General features: G+C 39.9%; 1 protein-coding gene across 1 annotated transcript in view; it reads left to right on the forward strand.

Annotated features, from left to right (window-relative positions):
• The first annotated feature begins 6,314 nt into the window (after positions 1–6,314).
• The window catches only part of LOC139292279 (glypican-6-like), a 74,931-nt gene continuing 58,404 nt past the window's right edge, over positions 6,315–22,841 (forward strand). The window contains exon 1 of the mRNA XM_070914554.1: positions 6,315–6,465. Coding sequence (XP_070770655.1) covers positions 6,315–6,465 — 151 coding nt within the window. The remainder of the gene's footprint in view (positions 6,466–22,841) is intronic.

A 22,841-nucleotide genomic window follows, 5' to 3' on the forward strand; every position in this document is an offset into this window, starting at 1 on the left:
CAGTCTGCGTCTGTCCTTGGTGGAGGCAGCAGCGTACCAGACAGTGATGGTGGAGGTGAGGATGGACTCTATGATGGCAGTGTAGAAATGAACCAGCATTGTTTGTGGCAGGTTAAACTTCCTCAGCTGCCTCAGGAAGTACATCCTCTGTTGGGCTTTCTTGATGAGGGAGCTGATGTTCAGCTCCCACTGGAGGTCCTGGCTGATGATGGAGCCCAGGAAACGGAAGGACTCCACAGTGTCCACTGGAGAGTCACACAGGGTGATGGGGGCGGGTGGGGCTGCGCTCTTCCTGAAGTCTACAACCATCTCCACTGTCTTTGAAGCGTTAAGCTCCAGGTTGTTGCTGTTGCACCAGGTCACCAGATGGTCAATCTCCCACCTGTCGGCAGACTCATCCTCTCCAGAGATGAGTCCGATGAGGGTGGTGTCGTCCGCGAACTTCAGGAGCTTGACGGACTGGTGACTGGAGGTGCAGCTGTTGGTGTACAGGGAGAAGAGTAGCGGAGAAAGAACGCAGCCTTGAGGGGAGCCGGTGCTGATTGTCCGTGAGTCTGAGACGTGTTTCCCCAGCTTCACGTGCTGCTTCCTGTCGGACAGGAAATCTGTGATCCACCTGCAGGTGGGGTCAGGCACGTTCAGCTGGGAGAGCTTGTCCTGAAGAAGAGCCGGGACGATCGTGTTGAAGACAGAGCTGAAGTCCACAAACAGGATCCTGGCATAGGATCCTGCGGAGTCCAGGTGCTGGAGGAGGAGAGTATGTAGTCAGTGAGGAGAAACAGCCCTGTTGCACAATGTTAATACCATCATGCTTTACAGGAGTTATCGCACTCTTTATGTGCTGGGCTGTGCAGGTTTTGTGTCATTTTTTTAACATATGTTATTTTTGGAGACCATCTTCTTACATAATTGTGACAAGACTAAAGTTTCACATTACCACAAAGCCCAAAATTTGGAGAATATACATGAAATGGCTTGACTCTATCCCAATCAGTAGTGTATGTATGAGGTTTGTAGGTGTTTTTAAGGTTGTTTCGGGGTTCTTGAGTTTCATCTTTGTTCAGTTATTCATCATGTAGGAACAGCCTGAAATTATCAAGGGTCTATGCAACTTCAGATTTCATCCGATTAATGAGGGTTATCAATTCTTTCCAGAGTATAATTAAGGTTTGTAAATTATCTTAATTTCTTTGTCCTAATCTGAACCTTTTGGAAATTAGATCATAAACATTACAATTCTAATGCATGACAATAGCATATTATTACTCTTTCACAGTAAAATATGCAATAAGGAAACCCTCAATGAAATTATAGTTCAAATTGATTTAATTAGAGTCACTTGACTTGATTTCAGGTGACTGCAATTAGCTTTGTGTCTGTTATTGAATGTGATTAGCTTATTCCAAACATAATTACAACCTGCAAAATGAGTGTGTACAAGTGAGATGTTTTAGTTTTCAGTTTTGAATGAGTCATGTTATCCCTACAGGGACACTGTTTAAACTGATATTGCACTACTATATAATATAATATAATTTACTCCATAAGCATAGCATCCCATTAAGATATCTTGTTATTGCAGTTACCACTTAGAATTGAGAATAATGAGATCTAAATAAAAAGATTAAAACGATTGGTTTAATCTCCTGCTGGTCTCATTAACTTACACTTGAAATTTTAACTTACACTTTCTCTGACACTTCAACTGCTTTCACCTCTTATGTGTCAACTGACACTTCAACTGATTTTATTATTCAACTGAAATTTCAACTACTTTCACCACTTGCATGTCAACTGACACTTCAACTGCATCCTGTACCCTTCAAACTGACAATTCAACTGCTTTTATCTCTTGCTCTTGAAGCAACACTTCAACTGCACACATCAACTGACATTTCAACTGCTTTCATATGTTCTTCAAATGACAACTCAAGTGCTTTCAGGACTTCACTCAGCACTTAAACTGACACTTAATAATAATAATTCATAATTAATGAATAATTATTCATGCAGCGCTTACACTGAAACTTCTTTTAGCACCTCCATTTTAGCTGTCATTTTAGTATTTGTATTTTGAATGTTTAATTGTTTCCATATTTCCTCAGTTTCAAATGTTTCCACAGAAAGATTCTAGCAGCAAATGTACATTTTCTTCATAAAATGTTCAATTTCTGCTTGGTATGATATCCATTTTCTCCTACTATGTGTTATTGTGAGTACTGAAGATGTTAAATACTTCACTTGTTACATGGTTAATTGTTTTGTGTTTTAGACACAAGGGTGGGTTCAAATATGAATAAAAGAGATTTTATTTGTGTGGCACGTTCCACCTGAAATTGCAGACTTATTGTGGTGTAGGGGTTTGTGAGCCTCAGTAACCTTTTTTTGTGCCTCATGCTCCTAGTAAGGACACCCAGGGCAAAGTGGTCTCAGCTGTAGGTCTAGGCTACAGCAATTCAAGAAGAGATCTACAAGTGACCAAGTAAAAACACCGGTGCCCACTCCCAGTGCAGGCTAGGGAGAGGTGCACGCATTCAAGGGTTTGGTAACTCGTAAGCCCTGTCTAATTATTCTGATTACTAATTTAGCATTGGTGAAGCCAGTGTTTGTTCATAATTCTCTCAGTGGGTCCTCCGCCTCCCTACTCTGCTGAAACACAGCAGCTCGTTTCACTGGGAGTGGATTAAGAGTCCCTGTCCTCTGAGCATCTGTTGAGTGCAGCAGGAGATGTTATGTCTCCCCACAGCTCCAGACTTCTCATGCAAAAGCCTGTTTTTGAATCTCAAATCCTGAATGGGGACATAGTTGCTAAAGGTATTGACTGATACAGGCTATTTCTCCCAGGAAGCATCTCAATTTTTCAATGCCAGAAAATACAACTAAAAATAGACATCAAATATGAATTTTAAGACAAACACTAAAACGTTTTCATATGCACTTATTTCCCAGTTCAGAGTCCCGCGGTGGGGTGGGTTGGTTTGGCAGGTTTAGAAGTTCACTGCATAAAATTGTTGAAAGTAGATGATTTATAACTGACTGTTCAGAGCATCTCTGTTTGAAGTAGGTTGGTTTGTGAGTTTCTCTCACTTGAAGTGCTTCAGAGCGAGAATATGAAAAAGATTTTTATTTTTAAAAAGAATCTTTTTTTAAAAAAATGAGCACTTTATTGTGTTCCAGAGGAGGAGTTCATGAGGTTTGTGCAGTTCATTGTGAAACTTTAGGTTGGAGATTATCAATGAGTATAATTGTTTATGACTACAGTTTTTTTATTGCTTAGCTCTCTCTTCTCTCTGTCTCTTGTTTATCACTTGTGAATCCTCTCTAGTTGGGCTGGGAATCTAACAATTGTTATTCAACAATTCAATACTTCCACAATATTTTGTTCACAGTGATGAATGTACCATATCATGACAGAGGAAACTCTAGTCATCTACAGTACGAGATGAAATCTGTGTAACTTCAGAGGAAAGTGTTCCCCTGAAATGGCAAACAAATTTCAAAACACTTCAATATGAAGTTCCAATTTTTAAACAATTACATTCTTCATGAAATATTTTTTTGGGAACACACACAGACATTTCGATTGGCAGTTGCTCAGTTACCCAGATAATCAGTTGCAATGTGGCTTGTCTGATGAATATATAATAAACTCAGCTTACCATAGTAACAAGGAGTCTATTACAGTGTTGTTGATGATCTCAAAGCTGCACAATTACCTTTCTGGAGCTAGATGGGGAGGGGGGGGGGGGGGGGGGGGGGGGGGGTGTAAGGATGTGACACTCCAAGGTGCTGATTAAGCCGCTGTCAGTTGCAAATGGAAATATCAAAGGTCCTCACACCAGGTTGTTCCAGGTGCCAACAACTTAAGATGTTTAATTTTCGGATCCACCTATTTATGTGGTTGTAAGAGTTGCTAAGTTTTTAGTAACTGTTCTTGGTATTTCGCCACCTGATAATATGTGTTCTTCACATTGCATTGTTTAAGTGAGTCAGTTTGGAGTGTAATTCTATCCTGTTTGTTGCTTCCTGCACTGTCAAGTGCCAAAGTTATAGTTTAGTCACCTTGATGGCTGCTGTGTTTTGCCAATTTATGTTTGTGGTTTTGCCAGGATAATAAAACATTTTTAGAGCGTCCTCAGTCTCCTGCCTTTCAACTGCACTTGAGTTTGTGACTGACTATTTTTTACACTGTCCTTTGGAGGATACTGGGTATGACCAGCTGGAAGGAGACCCCAAGATAAACTCAGAACACACAGGGGGGGGGGACTACTTCTCTACAGTGGCTAGTCTGGTAGTGCCTGGGAATCCTAAAAGAGCTGGAGTAAGTTGCTGAAATAGAAAATACATACATTAAATTAGAAATGGCGTGCACAGGCAGCACTGAAGGCAGCCCATATGCCCGCATGCACATACACACATACATACATATAGAAACCTTTCCTGTAGTGCTTTGCAGACTAGTTAGGCAACTTGACAGCTATCTCAGCTGAGAATTTCCCATGAAATTAATTTTTCATTGTATTAAAATTTTTCATTTGAACGAAACCATCCCCTGAGTTTCAAAGTTGGATACATTAATTAACTGTGACATGTCCAGGTCAAAAAGTATAGTAGAAGAGTAGAGCGGAGAATTCAAGACAGGAGCTGTAGGATGGCGTAGACTAACCCCTGTCGGCATATGAGACCACATTTGTACCCGAGATAACGTGGACAAGTATTCAAGTATTCAGCTCGTTTATTTTTAATATTTGCAAGGATACCATGCACACAACCACATACACTCCAATCATCTGAGACAGAGACGAAGAAGAAGAAGAATTATGTGTTTTCTTTCTTTCTTCATTTCTGCTTTTGGTTTTTGATTCTATTCATATGTTTTGGGTCAGGAGGAGATACAAAATTGCTTCTATGGTCAAAAGACATGTTGCACTTTGAACCAAAATGGATACATGGAGTCTTTTTACAAAAATTACTGACTTTCTAAAAAAGCAATATAACCTCATTAAAGAAAACTAAAGGTTATGTCACTACAAAAAGGGAGAACCTGTCCCACTATTTCCCCCATAAACCTGCACCTGTGGCTGATATTTGATCCAAAATATTCCAGTGTCACCCTCTGGAACAAGCCAATGTCACTTTAAAGTACCTTTTAAAATGCAGCATCCCATACCAATAGGAATCCTTTGCACTGTGATGGCAGCCATGTTAATCCACTGTTGATCTACCCTGAGATCAAACTGTTCCAAAATCAATAAAGCCATGAAAGCTTGCCTTCTGGTCTTCATCACATCCTTTACATCCTCTAGTTAATACAGTTTGATACCGTGCTACTGGTGTTCGTTCCGCTTTGGTGTCGGATGAATGTGGAAAAAAAGCAGTCAGCATTTACATCTTCTGAATTCAGTAAAATCCCCATCACTGGAACAAAACCACAGTATAGACCAAATAAAGGATGCTGAAGTGTTTCAAATCATGTTTAAGAACAGAAAATAGGAGGCGAATAAACCCCATTTCACATATAGTCAAATATATTCTTGAAAAAAAAACCCACTCAGATTGTATATCATAACAATAACAAATAAAATATACCTATATTGATTTACAGTGACAAGTAGTGTTCTTATTACATCACTAATATTCCCAAATATTCCTGTAAGATTTTGGAGATTCACTGTAATAGTCCTTGTAAAGCTGTAGGCCTATGCTGTATATACTGAAGCTGATAAAAAATTCACAAAAATTGCTTCTTTGAAAACCTGACCGGTTTTTTATTATACTCCATAACTCACCTACCTTCCTACCTATGCACCTTTTTCTAATTTATTTATTTCCACTGCATCTCTGTTGGTAGGTGCCGACCCCCACCCCCCACCCCCAACTACAATGGATGAGGCTGGATTCCACTCCATATTTTGTGTCCCGCTTTGCCTTGCCAGTATATCTGATCTGAGCACAGTGCGCTCCCCTCCACACAGCATTTCCACTCCAACACCACCAGCTACCGGCGGCGGCTCCGTCTGCTGAGCGAAGTTGAGTGAAGACGCCGGGAAACGCGCTGCCTGGATTCATGTGGCACCTCCAGACTCGCGGTCCTCTTTCCTGCGGCGCCGGGGGACTTTTAACCATTGTCGGTTGCGATAGAAACCCGTTCTGCTTTGGAAAATGTGTTTGTAGACACTAATAGTTGAGTTGCAGCCATTAAACGCCCAGCCACGAAAGTAGCCTACCTGCGGAACCACTGCAGGGGGAGTTTTACCAGCAAACGGGAGACTGCAGAGAACCTTAAACAATAAGGATCTCCACAGAAGTGAACCATGCTCAGACTAGAGACTATCATTTGCACTTTTTCTGTGCTGTCTGTTGCGGCAAGAGCAGATTTTAAGGCACGGAATTGCAGCGAGGTGAGGGAGGCTTGTATCGGCAAAGGCTTCAGCTTCTCACATGTTCCTCTTCAGGAGATCCCAGGTAAGGTTTGGACTGATCGCGACCCGTCAATTAGGCACACGACCTGCCAAAGAGAGCATTATAAATAGCCTCGGGAATCAACATGGCATGCATTAAATGTTAAGATCAGGATGGAAAAGTAAAAAATCTCCAAATATCTCAGTGCATTTATGATGCAAAGTCACTCTTTTTACTGTAGGTGTTTGAAGGGGGTTTAATGCTGCAGGGGTAGCCCGTGAATGCATCACACAAATCACCTCAACCACCTGTCACTCACTAAGTTGCTGCGAGTCTGAAGTGACCAAAGTTTTCCACCGCACACACGGGATATACTCAATCACCAACATAGTCCTAATTGGCCTGAATGGGTGAGCGGCCTCATGCATTCTCCAGCTTGCCTCAGTGAGGGGACAGGCCTGCTGTTATCAGGAAAAAACCCTTCATTTAAAACGCTTGATCACCCAGCCGTCAGTTTATGCGGGCTGGTTTACTGATTATATATTAATGCAGCAATAACAGTACCCAATCAGCCAGCAGCATCAATAGTGAATATGAAAAAGAGTCCCCCCAGGCAGCCATGGTAAGGTCTGTCTGCAGAGGTCTCCGACTGTGCTAACCAAGCAGAGATAATGAATGGTCAACCCTGCAGATTAACTCTTGTCCTGAGAAAATGAAGAGATAAGGTGAAGTGGAACTGCTGGCTCTTTGCAGTGCTTCAGTAGCAGTCCATAACTCACTCTGCATAATTTCATCCATTACCCACTTTGCAGCAATTATTACAAATACCTTATTAGATGAATGACACATTTAGGCCCATGTATATGTGGGTCCTATGACACTAAAGTGTATAACATGGATCATACATGCAAATGATACAGGTTTAATAATGTTTGGCTGGATTTCATACAGGCTGTCAGGACTAAAGTTTTTTTTAAATATAATTTTCAAAATACACATACATGCTGTAGGTGGATATAAATGCGTTCAGATTTAGCAGACCATTTTAATAAAAATGACTCCTGTAAAGTGTCAAAACAATATATCAGTAAATAAATTCTTAAATTGTACAGAATTTGTATCGTTATATAATTTTACAAGTTGTTATTATGTAAATATGCTTGCATCTGAAGAAAAGGAATTAGGAATAATAGGTGGGGGTTTTTTCATATTACCCCTGCTGAGTTGTTCCTCCAGGTCGCCATTGTTATGCTTCAGGGCCAATGATTCTCTCTATAAAGCAGGAAATCTGGCACAAGTAAAAGGCTGCATATTTGATAACAGGCACACCTGTTCAGAGACGGGCTGAATAACGAACTGATTAAATCCTTTGGATCCCTTGCCCCTGACATCACAACTAATCTCCCAAATGAGGGAAAAATTCAATCTCTCTCATCTCCAAATAATGTCACCCCGAATAAATGTCTTGTGATCCAGTCTTTGAATGAGTCATAACCTTACATGTCTGCTGGAGAGACAACACATTATCAACACCTCAGCAAATTCACACAGTGATGGGAATAACACCGTATGATGAAAAGATTAATATAATTTTGAGCTGATGTGAAATTTCACCTCATTGATTGTACTTCACTTTGTGTACGATTTCCATTGAGTCAAATGAAAATAGAGTAGTTGCTTGGGTTTAGGGTTTAGTACATTTGACTTATCATTTAAGTAAGTAGTATCGCTAATTAAAGTGCTCTTAAGTACACAAACAAAGTAGAATTACTATTAATAGTGAAAGGGTCTATGAAGGACATAAAGATAATAATGCATTATGGTATAATTGTTTGGGATTTGGGCGTTTCACTGTTTAGTACACAACATAAACAGTAAATTTGTGTAGCCTATATCGTCATTATTTTCATGTAGCAGGTTTGTAATGTTGGCTCTTTCGGAGGTGGCACTGAAGGGGTTAAGAGCATCCATCTTAACCCCTTCATCATCTTCAGCATCTTCAGTGATGACATTACTCCGGAGTACTTGTAGATTAGCTGGTCCATGTGGGAAGAGCGGCTCTCGGAGCTTCCTGTACAGCTTATTGTTTCTGCCAGCCTTACAGCTGCCATCACACTCTGTTCACTCACTGGTGATTTGACTGGTCCACCCCTTCAAATGATGCTTACAATGCTTTGACATACTGTACATGCGTTCTAAATTACTCCTCTTTGCTGTTTGGTTTCTTGAAATCTCTCATTATCTGATACGCAGAGCCTTCAACATCAAATTGCGGTGACAGGCGCACATGTGTGTGTGTGCCCTCGCTGCTTTTGATGTAAGATGCCATAAGAGATCATGTTCGACATCAAATAAGACAGAAAACTCTAGATGTATCTTATCAAGTTACATATATGCCAAAATGTTTACTTACATCTGTTTAAAGTTAATCCTATTAGACTACTGTTACATTCTTAATCACATCTATGTTAATGAATACTGTTTTTTTCATTAACAGCTATTTGGCTTTTTCAGATTTTACAGTTTTTTATGCAAATTGGTTGTTGCCTTTCACATTCTGATCATACTGTATGTTTTTTGGCCAAATGAGGCACTCATTACAACCATTACAAATAGAAAGAGAAATAAGAGCAGTGTATTTTTGCAGGAGTATTGTGCACAGCTCCACTTGTTGGTGTTAGTGGGTTGAATGCTCAAACACTGCTACAGTATGTGGTTTTTTTTTTTTCATGGAGCTAAAAATGAAAAGCTTAGAATCACAGCTTTTTTTGCTGTTGTGTTTGGTCAAACAGAAGGAACCAGGTCAGGTGGAATGACATCAGTGGAGTCAGTGTTATTGACAGAAATGTTGTTATGATCCAAAGCCTAAAGGCTCAGTTGGTACAGTAATTCCACAAGACTCAGGTGACGCTTCTGGCTGCTGAGCAGGCCAGGCTGGAGGCTGTCAACAGCTACGTGGTGAAGGCATTTTAAACCGCAGGAGCATGAACTTGCGGATTTCTCTAAAAGTCTTTTGAGTGTTCACGCTTTTAAAAAAACGCCCGGAGCATCTCCCTCTCCACAGCAGATTTCACTTATATCTATTTAATTCAACTGTTAAATTCATTAAATTTTAGCCTCCTGAATCCACTTTGCTCTGGTTAAAGATCAGACCTGCACACAGTCTTGCCCCTGCTCGCATCTGTTTCCTCTCAGTGGATTACCCAACGTCTGAGACAAGATGGGAAGATATGGAAAGTGAGTCATACAGCAGACTGCTGGATTCAATGGAACTTCTTAGCATGTCATATTCTGTGCTATCATTTGACGTCCGGCTCTGTTTACTCCCAGCCAGGAGATGGAGATGGGACAGAAATAACGGTGCTGATATTTTATGTGATACTTGGCCGCCTGCACAACGAGGCAAATGATCTCTGCTGAAGCGTGTAATGTGCACAGGTTCTCTACTGTCATGTAATGGGATGGAGAAGATTAAAAAGGGCTAAATGGGAGTGCCTGCAGAGGCAATGGCCAGGTGACTTTGTTAGCCCCCGCAGCATACGCCAGCATTGCTGTGATTTATTGTCAGATTATTGTGACCTTCCTGTCAGTCACACAGGTGGAGATAGATCTGGGAGTGAAGTCCTGAGAGGGATCACATCTTTTGCTGGCTTTATGATCTACAAACATCAAAATATTTGTGATAAAATTGCAGTTAATTGGACTTTGGGATCTGTGGTTATTGTTTGAGTTTGTACTTGGTACTGCTAGCATTTGACGCTGCATTCTGCTTTATAATGTAATGTGAATGTGTCCTACTGAGAGGCATGGGGGGGCACTCTCAGGGGACAAGAATCCAAACAATCATCATTTCTTCCCACTGCAGAGGGGATTTCTCAAACGCTGCCTCCATCTCAGCGTCATCAATCATGCTCATGAATGCCAAAATGGCCTCATGATGGGCTCTCTCTGCGGGTGTTCCCTCTGAGAGCTGTAGGAAGCATTGTGTCTTACAAGTGTTTTAAGGTTTCAGCATTGGAAGCAGAACAACACAACACTCAAAGCATATCAAAAAGCTTATGGAGGGGAATGCTTGATAGGGTCTATGAAGGACACATTTTTATTTATATATATTTTTTTACTTTTGTGGTTCACTTTGAATTGGTGAGATGCAATTAGCTTTACCACTAAATAAAGTTGTGTATGATATTGTGTGGAGTATAGAGTGGAGTAATGCTATCCAACACAATAGTTGTGCATTAAAGGTCCTGAAAACTTATTTCCTCAGTCAGTTTCTTACTATCAGCTGCGGGGTCCTACATGTTTGAAGAGTTTTCTTTAATCCACATGTGAGATTTCTGCATTTGTAGTTTTGCCCTTTCTTTGCTCAAACCACACCCACACAGTCCTGGTGAAGCAGATTAACAAGTAGGTGTTTTTGAGTGTTAAACTATAAATAATTACTAAAACTAAAAATGTTTTTTTTCCCCCCTAACTTTAACTTATTTAATGTTATTGAGAAATTTGAAACCAAGTTGTCAGATTGTGTCTCATTGTGAAGCTAATGCTAGACCTTATGTCAGAGATGTGTGATCTTGAGGCTGGATTATACTGGACTTCATTATATTGACACTTCTTTACAGACATGATGGGAACAGCTGTATTTAATAAACTGTTGGTAATGCACGTTTTCTTCCATTTTTTTCATTCTTAATTTTTTTGTACGTGTAGTATCTGTTCCTCTGTTCCTCCTCGTCAGCCAGTTTTCACAGTCTGTCACTGTCAGGCCATTTGAATTGTTAAATTCATTATTGAAGTGGAAGCACTATCACCTTCATAATGCAGTTAGCTCATTTTGTCTGACCAACAGTTCAAACGCCAAGTTATTTTATCGTGTCAGTCTGGAACCTGCAGTCTATGCAGCAACATTTCTGTTTTGGCCCCCAAAAGGCAGATATCTTCAGATGTGAATTTTGATGTGTTTGGGTTTCTTTAGAAAAGGAGGGAAACTCATGTCTTCAGGGTTACTGTTTTTTTTTAAAACACCAAAAGTAGTGTCTGGATAATATTTCTAAAACCCTAATCCTGTCTGTCCCAAGCTTTCTGTTTATTCTGTCTGTGGCCTTCAGCTGGGTTTACGCCCAACTTCCTGTTGCCCATAACCCTGGCTGCTGAAATGTTAATACATCCGACACATTTTAAAACCAGAGGGGGTTTTAGTTGCAGTTGGGCAGTTATTAACCATGCTGTTTTTTTGCTAATTGACAGTGCATATTATGTGAATAAGGAAATCATTATTCAAATATTTTCAGTGGAATTTCATTTGTTTCAATATAGCTTGCTTCTTTAGTATCGTTCCTGAATACATTAAGAATGGAAACAAAAACACATGAAAGAGACACCGCATTATTGAAGCTTGACCAAATACTTTAAGCCTGACGTGCCTTCTTTATACCGTTGATAAGCAGCTGTTGTCATATAGGTAACTGAAGGAATGATGTTGCAAAGGCAGCCATGAAGAATTAATGTTTGTCAAACTCATTTGAGATAAATCGACTGTGAAAAACAAGGAAATGGATTGAAGTGATTCTCCTGAGACGACATGGCAATGGCTGTTTTAATGGTTTAAGAATCATTTGAAATGTGAAAGAATGAGTGCTCCTGCTGTCGACAAGAGATTGAATAGATGTTATTTTGATCTATTAGTTCCTGTCAACAGCTGTCCAATTAAATTGTAACCTGGAGCCACTGAGAAAGAGCTTTTTCATTCCCCATTTAAGAAGCTGGCATAAACACATTTCCACTAGTCACTGATCCTATTTTTTTTTTCCTTTCTTTAAAAAACAAAAACTTTTGACCAGTATAGACTACACATACTGCATTCTACATATCTGATTTGTTACAAAAATTGAAGCATTCAACTTCAATCTTATTATTGTCCCAATAATAAAAAAAAATTATTTCAACCAAATACAGTTGATGCAGTGGACATCATTCTGTTCACATACAACCAAGCTCAAAATGGATTTATTCATTTCCTCATATTGAAGTGGGGGGTAGTTGAGAAGTGTTACATTGAATAAATTGTGAGATTCACTGTAATATTTTTTTCTCACCAGCAAATCCCAAATCATAAAGTGCCACCAGAGTTATGTTCTGTATGTGTAAGATTATCAGATGACTGGCGTTACTATTCAGACTTTTTTGGCACATATCTCTTACTTGATATCTGACTACCTCTACTGTCTGCCTGATTTTTTTTATTTATTTATTTATTTATTAGAATTGTTTACACATTTTGCAGTAGTTGACAAAATTTCATGGTCTCTTTTCAAGCCGTCCACGGATCATCACTGACTTTCAGAAAACAGTCCTCAGGATCAATGTGCGTATCTTCGCTGACACGAGGATCAAATTTTGGCTTTTGGCTGGGACGTATAGCTGGTACTTTTCCCCGACACCTCATCTGACTGTCAAAACCAAGCCATCGTGAAACAAAGCCCCCCTCAAATGCCTGGTAGCTGTCGTTGGATCTATCTTTAGCCACACGTCTGCCACTCCTGTCTTGTTGACAACGTCTGACTAGACATGATGTGCAACTGGAGAGGATGTTTGCCTTTACACTGATCCCGAGGACGGTTCAGTGTGGTGTGTTTCAGCAAGCCGCCGTGGGGAGCTGTGTGTTGTGCAGTTGAGTTGTGTCCTCTCCCTCTCAGTTAAGCAGTCCGCTAGAGGAGACTGTAACAAGGTATCAGGGCTAGTAACGACCAGTGTCGGTAAACTAAGCTGTAAATGCTGAGTGAAAGGTAATGATCAGTGCAGGTCTCAAAGCCCTGCAGGTCTCTTAACAGCCACCAGCTGCTACCTGTAGCGCAGTCCTCTGCCATGCTCCACTTAGCAAGTTGACGCAGGAGAGAGTGGCTTGCCTGCTCTCGTCTCATTCTCAGGGGCTTCTAGGCGTGCTGCCCACATGGATCAAATAACCACGCCGCCCTTCTCATGCCTCCACTGGGCTTTTTTTATTACATACCCCTCGATAAATATCAAAGACAGACATAGTGCCACATACGGTGATTATGCTGTGCTCGTCATCCCTGAATGTGCTCCACATGGTGTTAGGAAATCCATACATTAATCTTAGCTGTAATGATATTGGCGCAGCTTTTGGTGCATGAATATTCCACAGCTATTACCCTTGATGTCATAACATACTTTTTTTACACATTTTATTATCAATTAATCTGCTGGTTATTTTCTCAATTAATTGTTTGGCCAAGGTGACATATTCAAATGTTTGTTTCATCTGACAAACAGTCCAAAACTGAATGACAAATATGACAAAAAAAAGAGAGCAAATCCTCACATTTGACAAGCTGGAGGCAGAGAAATGTTTGGCATTTTAACTTTTTGATTTAAATATCAAAATAGTTACCAATTCATTTTCAGTAGATGGTTAATCTAATAACATGTTCAGCTCAAGCGTAATTCAATCACTTTTAACTTGTCGTCTCTGAACCCGAAGGAGTAGGTATCAGTTGCAGCTTCAGGGACTGCTTTGTGTTCAAATGTCACAGTGAAGCCTAGTTTGGGGAAAGATCAACTTTATATATAAAATATGTTGTCTAGAAAACCTATTTCTCTTAAACAACTTCTTCAAAGCCTCTTAAAAAAAGATGTTTCTTCTGCAGCGAGTGACGGCAGTTATGCATTTATATTTCTCTCCTCTCTTTTTTTTTATTGTACATTTAAAAATATTTCAATATGAAACACCATACCGTTGAGTCAATACACAGCTGTGCACATGGCATGTTACAGTGGAAAATCTTGACATATTCAAAAAAGACTGACATTTGCTGGGAGTATGAAACTGTTCCAACATCTTTATTCCCGTCCTCTTTCCCTTCACGCTGACTCTCCCGAGGATGAAGAACACCATCATACCATTGTACTGTGCTGCTTTTATTGTAGACTGTTTTATGTCAGTGAGAATTCATTTCCTCTTGAACCTGTCCTCATTCACCCAAGGACATATACTCCTCTGTATCAGCATCCCCCAGTTATTTAAAACACGAACATGCCTTTCATTATGACTTCTGACATGACCCAAAATGTGACAGGAATAATGTCATTCAATTTTGACTGATGCAAGTTCTAACTTGAGTGAAAAACTTGGCTATTCTGTACACAAAATCCTCTAGAGACATTATTAAAAGTGGAGAGGAAAGACTGTATGAAATACACAGACTTATAGATCCATGCTGATGTTCATATACATTGGATTTCATTCTCACGTACTGTACTTCCTGAGGATATGATCTCGTTTCTACATGTAGTTTTCTTGTCAAAGTCTGATTATCCATCAGTCAGAGGGCATTTTTCAGTGTACTATAGAGGGGTGAAACAGAAACGGTGAGTGTCTACTACATTCAAACAATGCCTTGGGTGTCTGAAAGCAAATGACATTGAGGGAATATGATGAGTGTTGGATTGAATAGCGATTTACTGCAACCTCTAGCTAACCTCTTGATTTATTTTCAACAAGGAGGTGAAACAAGTGGGGGCTCTTAGTCTATTTAGGGTCAGATATAATGAGATCATTTCTAGATGTGATGCTCATGAAGCCAGAAAATAACTTGCATATTAATTTATTCATACAGTATACCACTCACTTACTTCCTTGCAGGTAGACTAATTAATTTGGTCATGCATTTGTTCACACACCCATAGTCTGTCGATGCATATGTCTGGAGACACCAGCATCATTAATTTCCTTCCAATCTGCAATAGTGTTTAAAAAGGTGTGTGCTGCTTTGTGTTTGTTTTCATGCTATTGATTCAATCATGCATTGTGGCTCTAGTCAGACAAAACATCCACTGAGAATCTCTTGAGGCTATCAGCTACAATAGAAGCTGAATAGGAGAAGTTGTATAGAAGCTGCCTATGTGATAACGGAAATGAGCAGCACTGCATTTTGGATTTGAAATGAGTGCAATATGTTGTGCGCTGCTCTGACTGGTTGAAGGTCTGTCCAGTTGCCTATCTGGCAATGAGGGGGACTGGATTAGCCTTGGTTAGGCTTGGACAGCTTGGGTTAGACCAGTCATTCTCAACCATGGGGCCGCGGCCCAAGGGTGGGCCACGAGCGCCATCTACTGGGCCGCGAAAAACTTTCAGTTCTGCGCCTGTGGGCCGCGAGGCCCGCGGGACCGCAATGCAGCTTCCCACCACTTGGTGACAGTGAGGTGTCATTCAGTTGTTGAACACGCTCCACTAAGCAGCAGCAGAAGAAGCCAGCTGCAAACTTTTGGCTGACGGTATGGAAAAGTTTTTAAAACGAAAAAATGAAGATGAAAGTGATGCCACCCCCTCCTCAAAGGCGAAGGTTTTGCGCAAGTACAACCCTGACTTTATTAAGTTCGGCTTTGTGAACGGAGAAATGTCTTTGAGATGATCACAGTGTGTCATATCATTTATTTTACAAGGTTTTAGTTTTATTTATTGAATACAAATCAAACCAAGACTCGGATCAATTGAAATGAAAGTGTTAATATTTAAATGGGCCCCGGGCCACTTTGTACTGGGAAAATTGGGCCCAGAGGTCAAAAAGGTTGAGAACCCCTGGGTTAGACTAACCTAAGCAAATGTCAACGGAGCCATTTCAGGCCACAGTGAGCAAAGCAAAATGTACCAAAATTGGAAATAAGGTGGACAAATCCCAAATCATCAAGAAGATTGAGTAATACAAATGACATGTGGAAAAAAATTACAATCAGTTGTCATGTCTGTATCACCTGGAACAGCAATGAAGCAGGAAAACATTTTCAAAGCTTGGTTATCGTGATGGCAGATAAGATACATAATGGCAACAAAAGGGTTTGGTAGGACAAAATGGGCAGATACTTTACTTATATTCTGGAAAGAGTGAGTGTGTTGTTGTGTAAGGAGACAAGCTATGACTAACCCCCAACTCAAATGATAGCAAGTTTTTTGGCTAATTTATTGATTGCTAAAATGAGGCTAAGAAGTACCAAAGTTTTTGTTGACAAAAAATGTACCTAAAATAAGAAGGAATTGAAAAATTGTGTAAGACTATATTTAAAAAAACTGCCAAAATTCAAATGACTTTGCAATTGCCTTTTGATGATGAAGTGATACGACAAGGAAGAAGAAACTGCACTGACACTAGGAATGTTGATCTCATTAGGACTGAGGGTGGCTTCAAGTGTGAATCCATTAAAAAAAAAAAAAGTTTGTCAGGGAGGAACCAGGGGACACAGCAGATGGCAGAGCACATATGCTGTGAGTCTCTTTGGCCAGGTACACTGATGAATACTTCTGAGAGTTGGCCTACCTTTGCTGGTATGCGAGCAGGAACTCGGACACTTCATTCTCCAAGCTGACTCATAAATTGAGATTGTAAAATATGCCATTATGTCTTCATATAGAAGATTACGCTTGACAGAGCATATTACAGGCCATTAAGTATTTCTAAAGTCATGTTATAATTTTACTGAAAGGGACTTTGAATCCTCCCTTCTACATTTTTTTCACATTTCAGCTGCTTTACCTGTGCGCTTCTGCAAGAATTATCATGGGAACCAAACAGCATTTATGTTTAATGATGTTGTAAACTTTTCTGATAAGTGGAAATACTTGCATAAGTTGAGTTTTGTAACTTTTTTTTTTTTTTAAAGGCTCACTCTTAGAGGGGGGCTTAGGTGCAAGGCTGCGAGATCTGAAAGAAGACAACTAAATGGGGCTTTAACTACGTTTTTAATATATGTTGTTCGGAAATGGTAATTTTTGCTACACCACTCATTGCTGTGGATGGGGAATGGGGGAGCAGGGAAAACCTGTTTGGGTATTAATACCGAATCAGGCAGCTCTTTCTCAGGTGTGACTCGAGCAATTACCAAAACAGAGGGGTTTTGAAAGGCACCGGTGGAGGTGTTCATTGAATGTTCTGAACAGTTAACAAGGACAACAGATGCATGGATAACATCACTGGCTCCTACAAATGAATAAGTAAATGAACATAAAACATATAAGCAGCAGTGAGCATATCTAAAACAGAGACAGAGACTATTATGTAGGATTATTACATAAACAAATTCCATCAGCTTGCTGCCAGCAGGCGAACATCGAGAAGCTTCACATGTGAAAACTACTTAACTGGTAAAGGACGGAGAAAGAGTTACCAATGCAATGGAAATCCTATTCATATTAGCAGTCCATAAAAATAAAATCAATGCTGAAATCCTACTAATAAGTGGTATTATAAAATGTGAGCACATCTCAGCAGGAAGAAGGTAATAAGAATTTAAATATATTTGCAGTGCTTCATTAGCAGTGATAATAAGCTAGCTGATTTGACTGACACTCCATTTGATTACAGACATGGGAGTGACATGAAGTAATTGCGACATATGAGGACAGCTTGGTGTTGATAAATTGCTGAATGCATGCATAAACCTCTCTCATTAAAACTCATTTCTCACAGTGTTGGTGCATGGTTAACACTAGTGACATAACATTAGTATGTATTGAATCTGCCTCTTGGTTTGTTATTAATATGTTAATGTAAGTAGGATCTGCTGCTCTGCATGCATGTTAAACATGATCTGGTGCCGTGGCTTGATGCAAACTGAACTTATGTGTCCTCATGTTAGCCCTGGACAAATAAAGGACAGGGAATGGGTTAGCACAATGAGGTTAGACTGGGACAAGTCTATTTTTTTTCACCCTCACAGTCCTCTAAATTCTCTGAATTACTCGCCAAAGGCCAGCTTTGATAAAAGGCTATTAGTTGGAAATAATTCCCCCTCAGCTGCTAAAGTATGGCTTGCTCAGGATCACAGACAGCTTCAAGTGGAAAACAGCAAAAAGACAAACAAAATCCCCATCAGCATAAGATTTGGCTCATTGCAGACCCAATTCATAAAGAGACAAGGCATTTACCTAAAGAGGACTTTTGTTTTCGGAAGTGTTTCCACAAACCCTCACATTCCCAGACTGGCAGAGAGGCAAAGGGAGTGCCCAATAAAAGACATCTAGTGACACCATATTTGGTACATAAACAGGAGAAGTGCAACTAGGGGGTGGTACCTCCCCAGATGTCAAAGTGTGCAGAGGAGGTCAAAATGTGCCGGCATACACCTGGGACACCTCACTTCAGACTCTTACCAAGCGTGATACATAGAAAGAGTATGAAGAGCAACATAGATCCATCATAAAAACCACCCCAAAGTCACATACATGAAAGATATTTAAGAACCACTGTAAACACTACTCTGCTTTTATAGGCAAACCAATGGCAAGATTCACAAAAAAAGCTTCTTTGCCTAATTCATCTGTGCACCTGATTTTGCTGTAGACACAGTATCCATGAAGAAACAGTGAAAAACAACCATATATAAATGACTCATTGATATCAAACTAAATTAATTATAAAATTAAACCTGTTCCTACAGTGTTGTCAGTCTGTTGTCTTCAAGGGGTGCCACACAGACAACGCTGTTGGAACACCACAATGCCATCCGCGTTTTGCAGTCAAAAATAATGGCAACATGTTGCTCTTTGATGTATTGTTAATGGTTTTTATCATTAAAGGGAAGAAAAATAAGTCTTTTGAAGGGAATATCAGAAATGCTCTTTTTGTATCAGCTGGCTGGAGGGGCGTGTCGGTGTCTGATTGACAGCAGCCTTAGCTCCTGCCAAACACCGTTAGGGGATCTTGAGACAGTCCGACCAAAGTAAACAAGCTTTCGCTGTAGTTTACAAGTCATGGGCTGTGTTGTTAGCAGTGGTATTTTTGAGTAAGGACCACACAAGTGTCTATATGGACCAAAGTGACTGTTGCTGTTCAATGTGTTGCAGGTGACCAGCTAGCTAATAAGCTATCTAACGTTAGGCTACAAAATTACGTTAGCAGCGCACTTTTTCCCGTCCAACAAGCTAAGATGCAGGTCAAGACGTTTGTTCGTGATTGTAGGTTCGCTTTATAAGACGGAGACTTTGGGACACCCCGGTCAAAACACACTGAACGTGCACCGGGTGGAGGTAACAAAAGTCAGTCCTCAGGGCTGCGGTATTAAGCTCATCAAAGCGAGAGACAGAGAGAATCTGAGTGGTTGCTAGGTGATGCCAATGTTTCCCAGTTGGGTGCAAAGGCGTAATTGAATCTACGGTGTCCTGGTGGTTACCAGGGGAAACGGTGATTCCTTGTTGCTTGCTGGGATGTTCCAGTTGGTTGCACACATGCGTGTTCATGCATGGCAAAGAGATATAAACTTCTCCCAAACGGTAAATGGACGCAGCAAGTTGCAGCAGGTGGAGCGGAATATTTTAATATATGTGTTTTGAAGACTCAAAAGTGGTTGATTGGTTCATTTCAAGCTCCATGAATTGAGCTTTGCTATTGACTCAAATTTTTCTACAATGTCAGTGTTCATTATAATAAAGGAAGACATCACCAGTGCAACAGTGTGGCTCACTAATGGGTTTGTAATTTCTCCTTTACAATGGAGGTCTATGGCAAAAAGGAATATGCTATATCAGGCTTTTGCTGCAGGCAATACTTAGTTAGTAGGACCACAGCAAAAATGTAAAATATCACCAAAGTAATATCAGTATTTGTTTCTGTAAAATCTTTATGCGATGCTTCAACAAACTTTAAGATGCATCGGGTTTTCTTTGCTGTAAAAGAACAGTCTGGTCCACACTCCATCCTCTCTCTTGCTAATGTGTGGTCTGTGTTCCAGTAGATAGATTATCTGTGTGTTTTAACCTTGGCAAGGAAGGTCGTGGCACTTTGCTGAGTGGTGAAGTCCCTGGAAAGCTCCTTCCCATATGTTGATGTACGACAGGCTTATTTTTAAATGATGTTTAGCTCTGTTGAGACTGCTGCAGTACACAGTAGGTTTGAGGTGTCAAGATGGATTTTTTTTTCTCCTCTTGACGTACCTGATGAAAAGGCTGCACTCAAAATGTGTAGACAGAGGGACTCGCTAGTAGACAGTGTGTGATATTAATGCAGTTAATAACAGAATGTCTATTTTATAACTATTTTTGAAATACAAATCTCACCTGCTTTTCTGTCAGTGCAGGCCGGAAGTGTGTTAAGAGAGTGTGGCTATGATGCTGGAATTGTGAGCTTCATGGAGGTATGGGCCTTATTCAACAAAACATCTGCAATGGGAAGTCCACCTGAATGCTCCAATGACATATTTATCCTCTAACATCAAAGCCTTTTTTTGTGGCGGTGCATACCCTACATTATACTGGGTATAAATGTCTCTTTTGACAGTATCTACTCTAATTTTTGCCAATTTCACACACTGTGTTCTTGTTTATCAGAACCACAAAAATGCAATAAACAAATATGTAACATAACTTATATATTGAAGTTATTTTGAAACTTGGTACAATTGTAATTTAGTCAAATCTTTCTTTGGATTTGTAATGTTTGGGATGTTAATTTGACTGATTAATACTGCCATTCCCTTTTGACAAGCTTAGCAACACCCATCTTATTGGAAAATGAAATAAAGCATTAATGGTACTTTTTTATAAACCAACTCCCTTAGTGAAAATGATGAAACACTTCAGGCAGTTTTATTTTGGCATCATTGGGCAAAAACTACATGATAAGCTGTCAGTATATTGTAATTCAAGTGGGCTGAGAGGAAACTAGACTTCTGCACCTCCTCATGACTCTGTTCCAGGCACCTAGCCCGTGACGGGAGATTTCGGCCAATCACAGGTCGTTTCAGAGAGAGGGTGTTTCTATTGGCTGTTAACCCTACCTCTATGAATGCAGATGTGTGTGCACGGCCATTCAGAAGGTGATAATCTGATACAATGGTGGAAAATACAGCAGGAAAAGTTTATAGCTATGTAAGAAGCAACCGGTTGACTGTAGTCAAGATCAAGCTTGTGTTGCGTATGAAGCGCATGGATGTGTCCATGCTCGTCTGATGGGCGAGCTGTAGAACAAATTCTGCCATTCTTTTCCAGGAAACTACCTACCCCAGCTTTAATTACACATCCGAATTCCATACAAATAAAATAAGCACTTTTTGATGGAAAACAAACACACATGGTGAAACAATGAACCAATTTAAAAGTCAAATGTCATAAGATGTAGAAAGTATATAAGACAAGTGTTATCAGAATGGAGCCTTTTTTTCTTTTTACACCATCTTCTGTTTCATTCTATGCCTTTCGTGCGAACACAAAAATGTTCCCTTGCTGCATGTCGTTTATACAGGTAACACGATTTATATTCAGTTTATGGAGAGAAAAGAGAAATTAACTGCACTTATTTATTTTAAACAAGCCTGTGTTAGCCAGCAACTAAAGCATTCTTTCCGTGTCTCTCACTGCCCACACTGTGCAACACACACACACACACGCACACACACACACAAATACCCCTCACACATGCATGCTTACTGAACATCATTTGAATGAAATCATCAGAATTGCACACAGTTTTTCTATTATGTTTTATCAGCCAATATTAGGTTTAATAAAAATAAATTGTGTCGTCTTATATATTAAGAGAATATCTTGCTAAATAAAATTACAGTACAATACAAAACTGTATTGTTTTTTTGTTTGTATGTGTGACAAAATAACCTCATCTCAAGGTCCACTTTCCAGAGCTTTCAACCACATCTAAAAGTCATCTCACAGTGAATGGAACTGGCTCAGGCGTCATCAAAATGACTTGCTATCACATGACCGACTTTTCACGCTACTTCCATTCGCTGATGATGACTGTGAGATGCGGTTGAAAGTGGACCTTCAGTATTTCTTATTACTTATATTACTTTGTCACACACTGTAGTCACCGTGCTGCATGTGTTACTTGCTCTGCTTTGGTCTGCAAGACTTGTTCATTTTCTAAATGAACGCAGAAATTCAGCATTCATAGCTGCATTCATTGTGCACTCAAGCCTCATTACATAGGACTTCCATTGTGAGCTCAGTCACACCAACGAAATGTCATAATGGACGCTGGCCTTATTAAACACACATATTTTTCACACTTTAATCTGTGATTGAATTGACAATTTTATGTCATCTTCATGTGTCAAAAGCAGCCACTTTCATATTTTTGTTGCAGTTTGCAGCATTCATAGACATTATTGGTCTGCAGTATGTTATCAAGATAATTCAAGAATTATGGAGGTGCACATTTACATGTAGGAATTTTATGATATTATTGTGGATCAAGTTATTTTCTGACATGCTTGGTCCCCAGAAAGCTGGTGTCACCTTTTGTGTTGGAACTTTTTCATCTCTTGCTCTTCTGTATTTTTTAGTAGAAAGGTGGCTGGCTGATGCAAAGATGGCCGTGCTGGGCCACAGTTTGCTTGTGACATATTACATGAATTCTTGGAGTTTTTAAAAGGTTACCTCATGCCACAATTTTTAGACGCCAGTGTGCAAAACG

Source organism: Enoplosus armatus, chromosome 11, assembly GCF_043641665.1.
Source record: "Enoplosus armatus isolate fEnoArm2 chromosome 11, fEnoArm2.hap1, whole genome shotgun sequence".
NCBI classification, from domain to species: Eukaryota; Metazoa; Chordata; class Actinopteri; order Centrarchiformes; family Enoplosidae; genus Enoplosus; species Enoplosus armatus.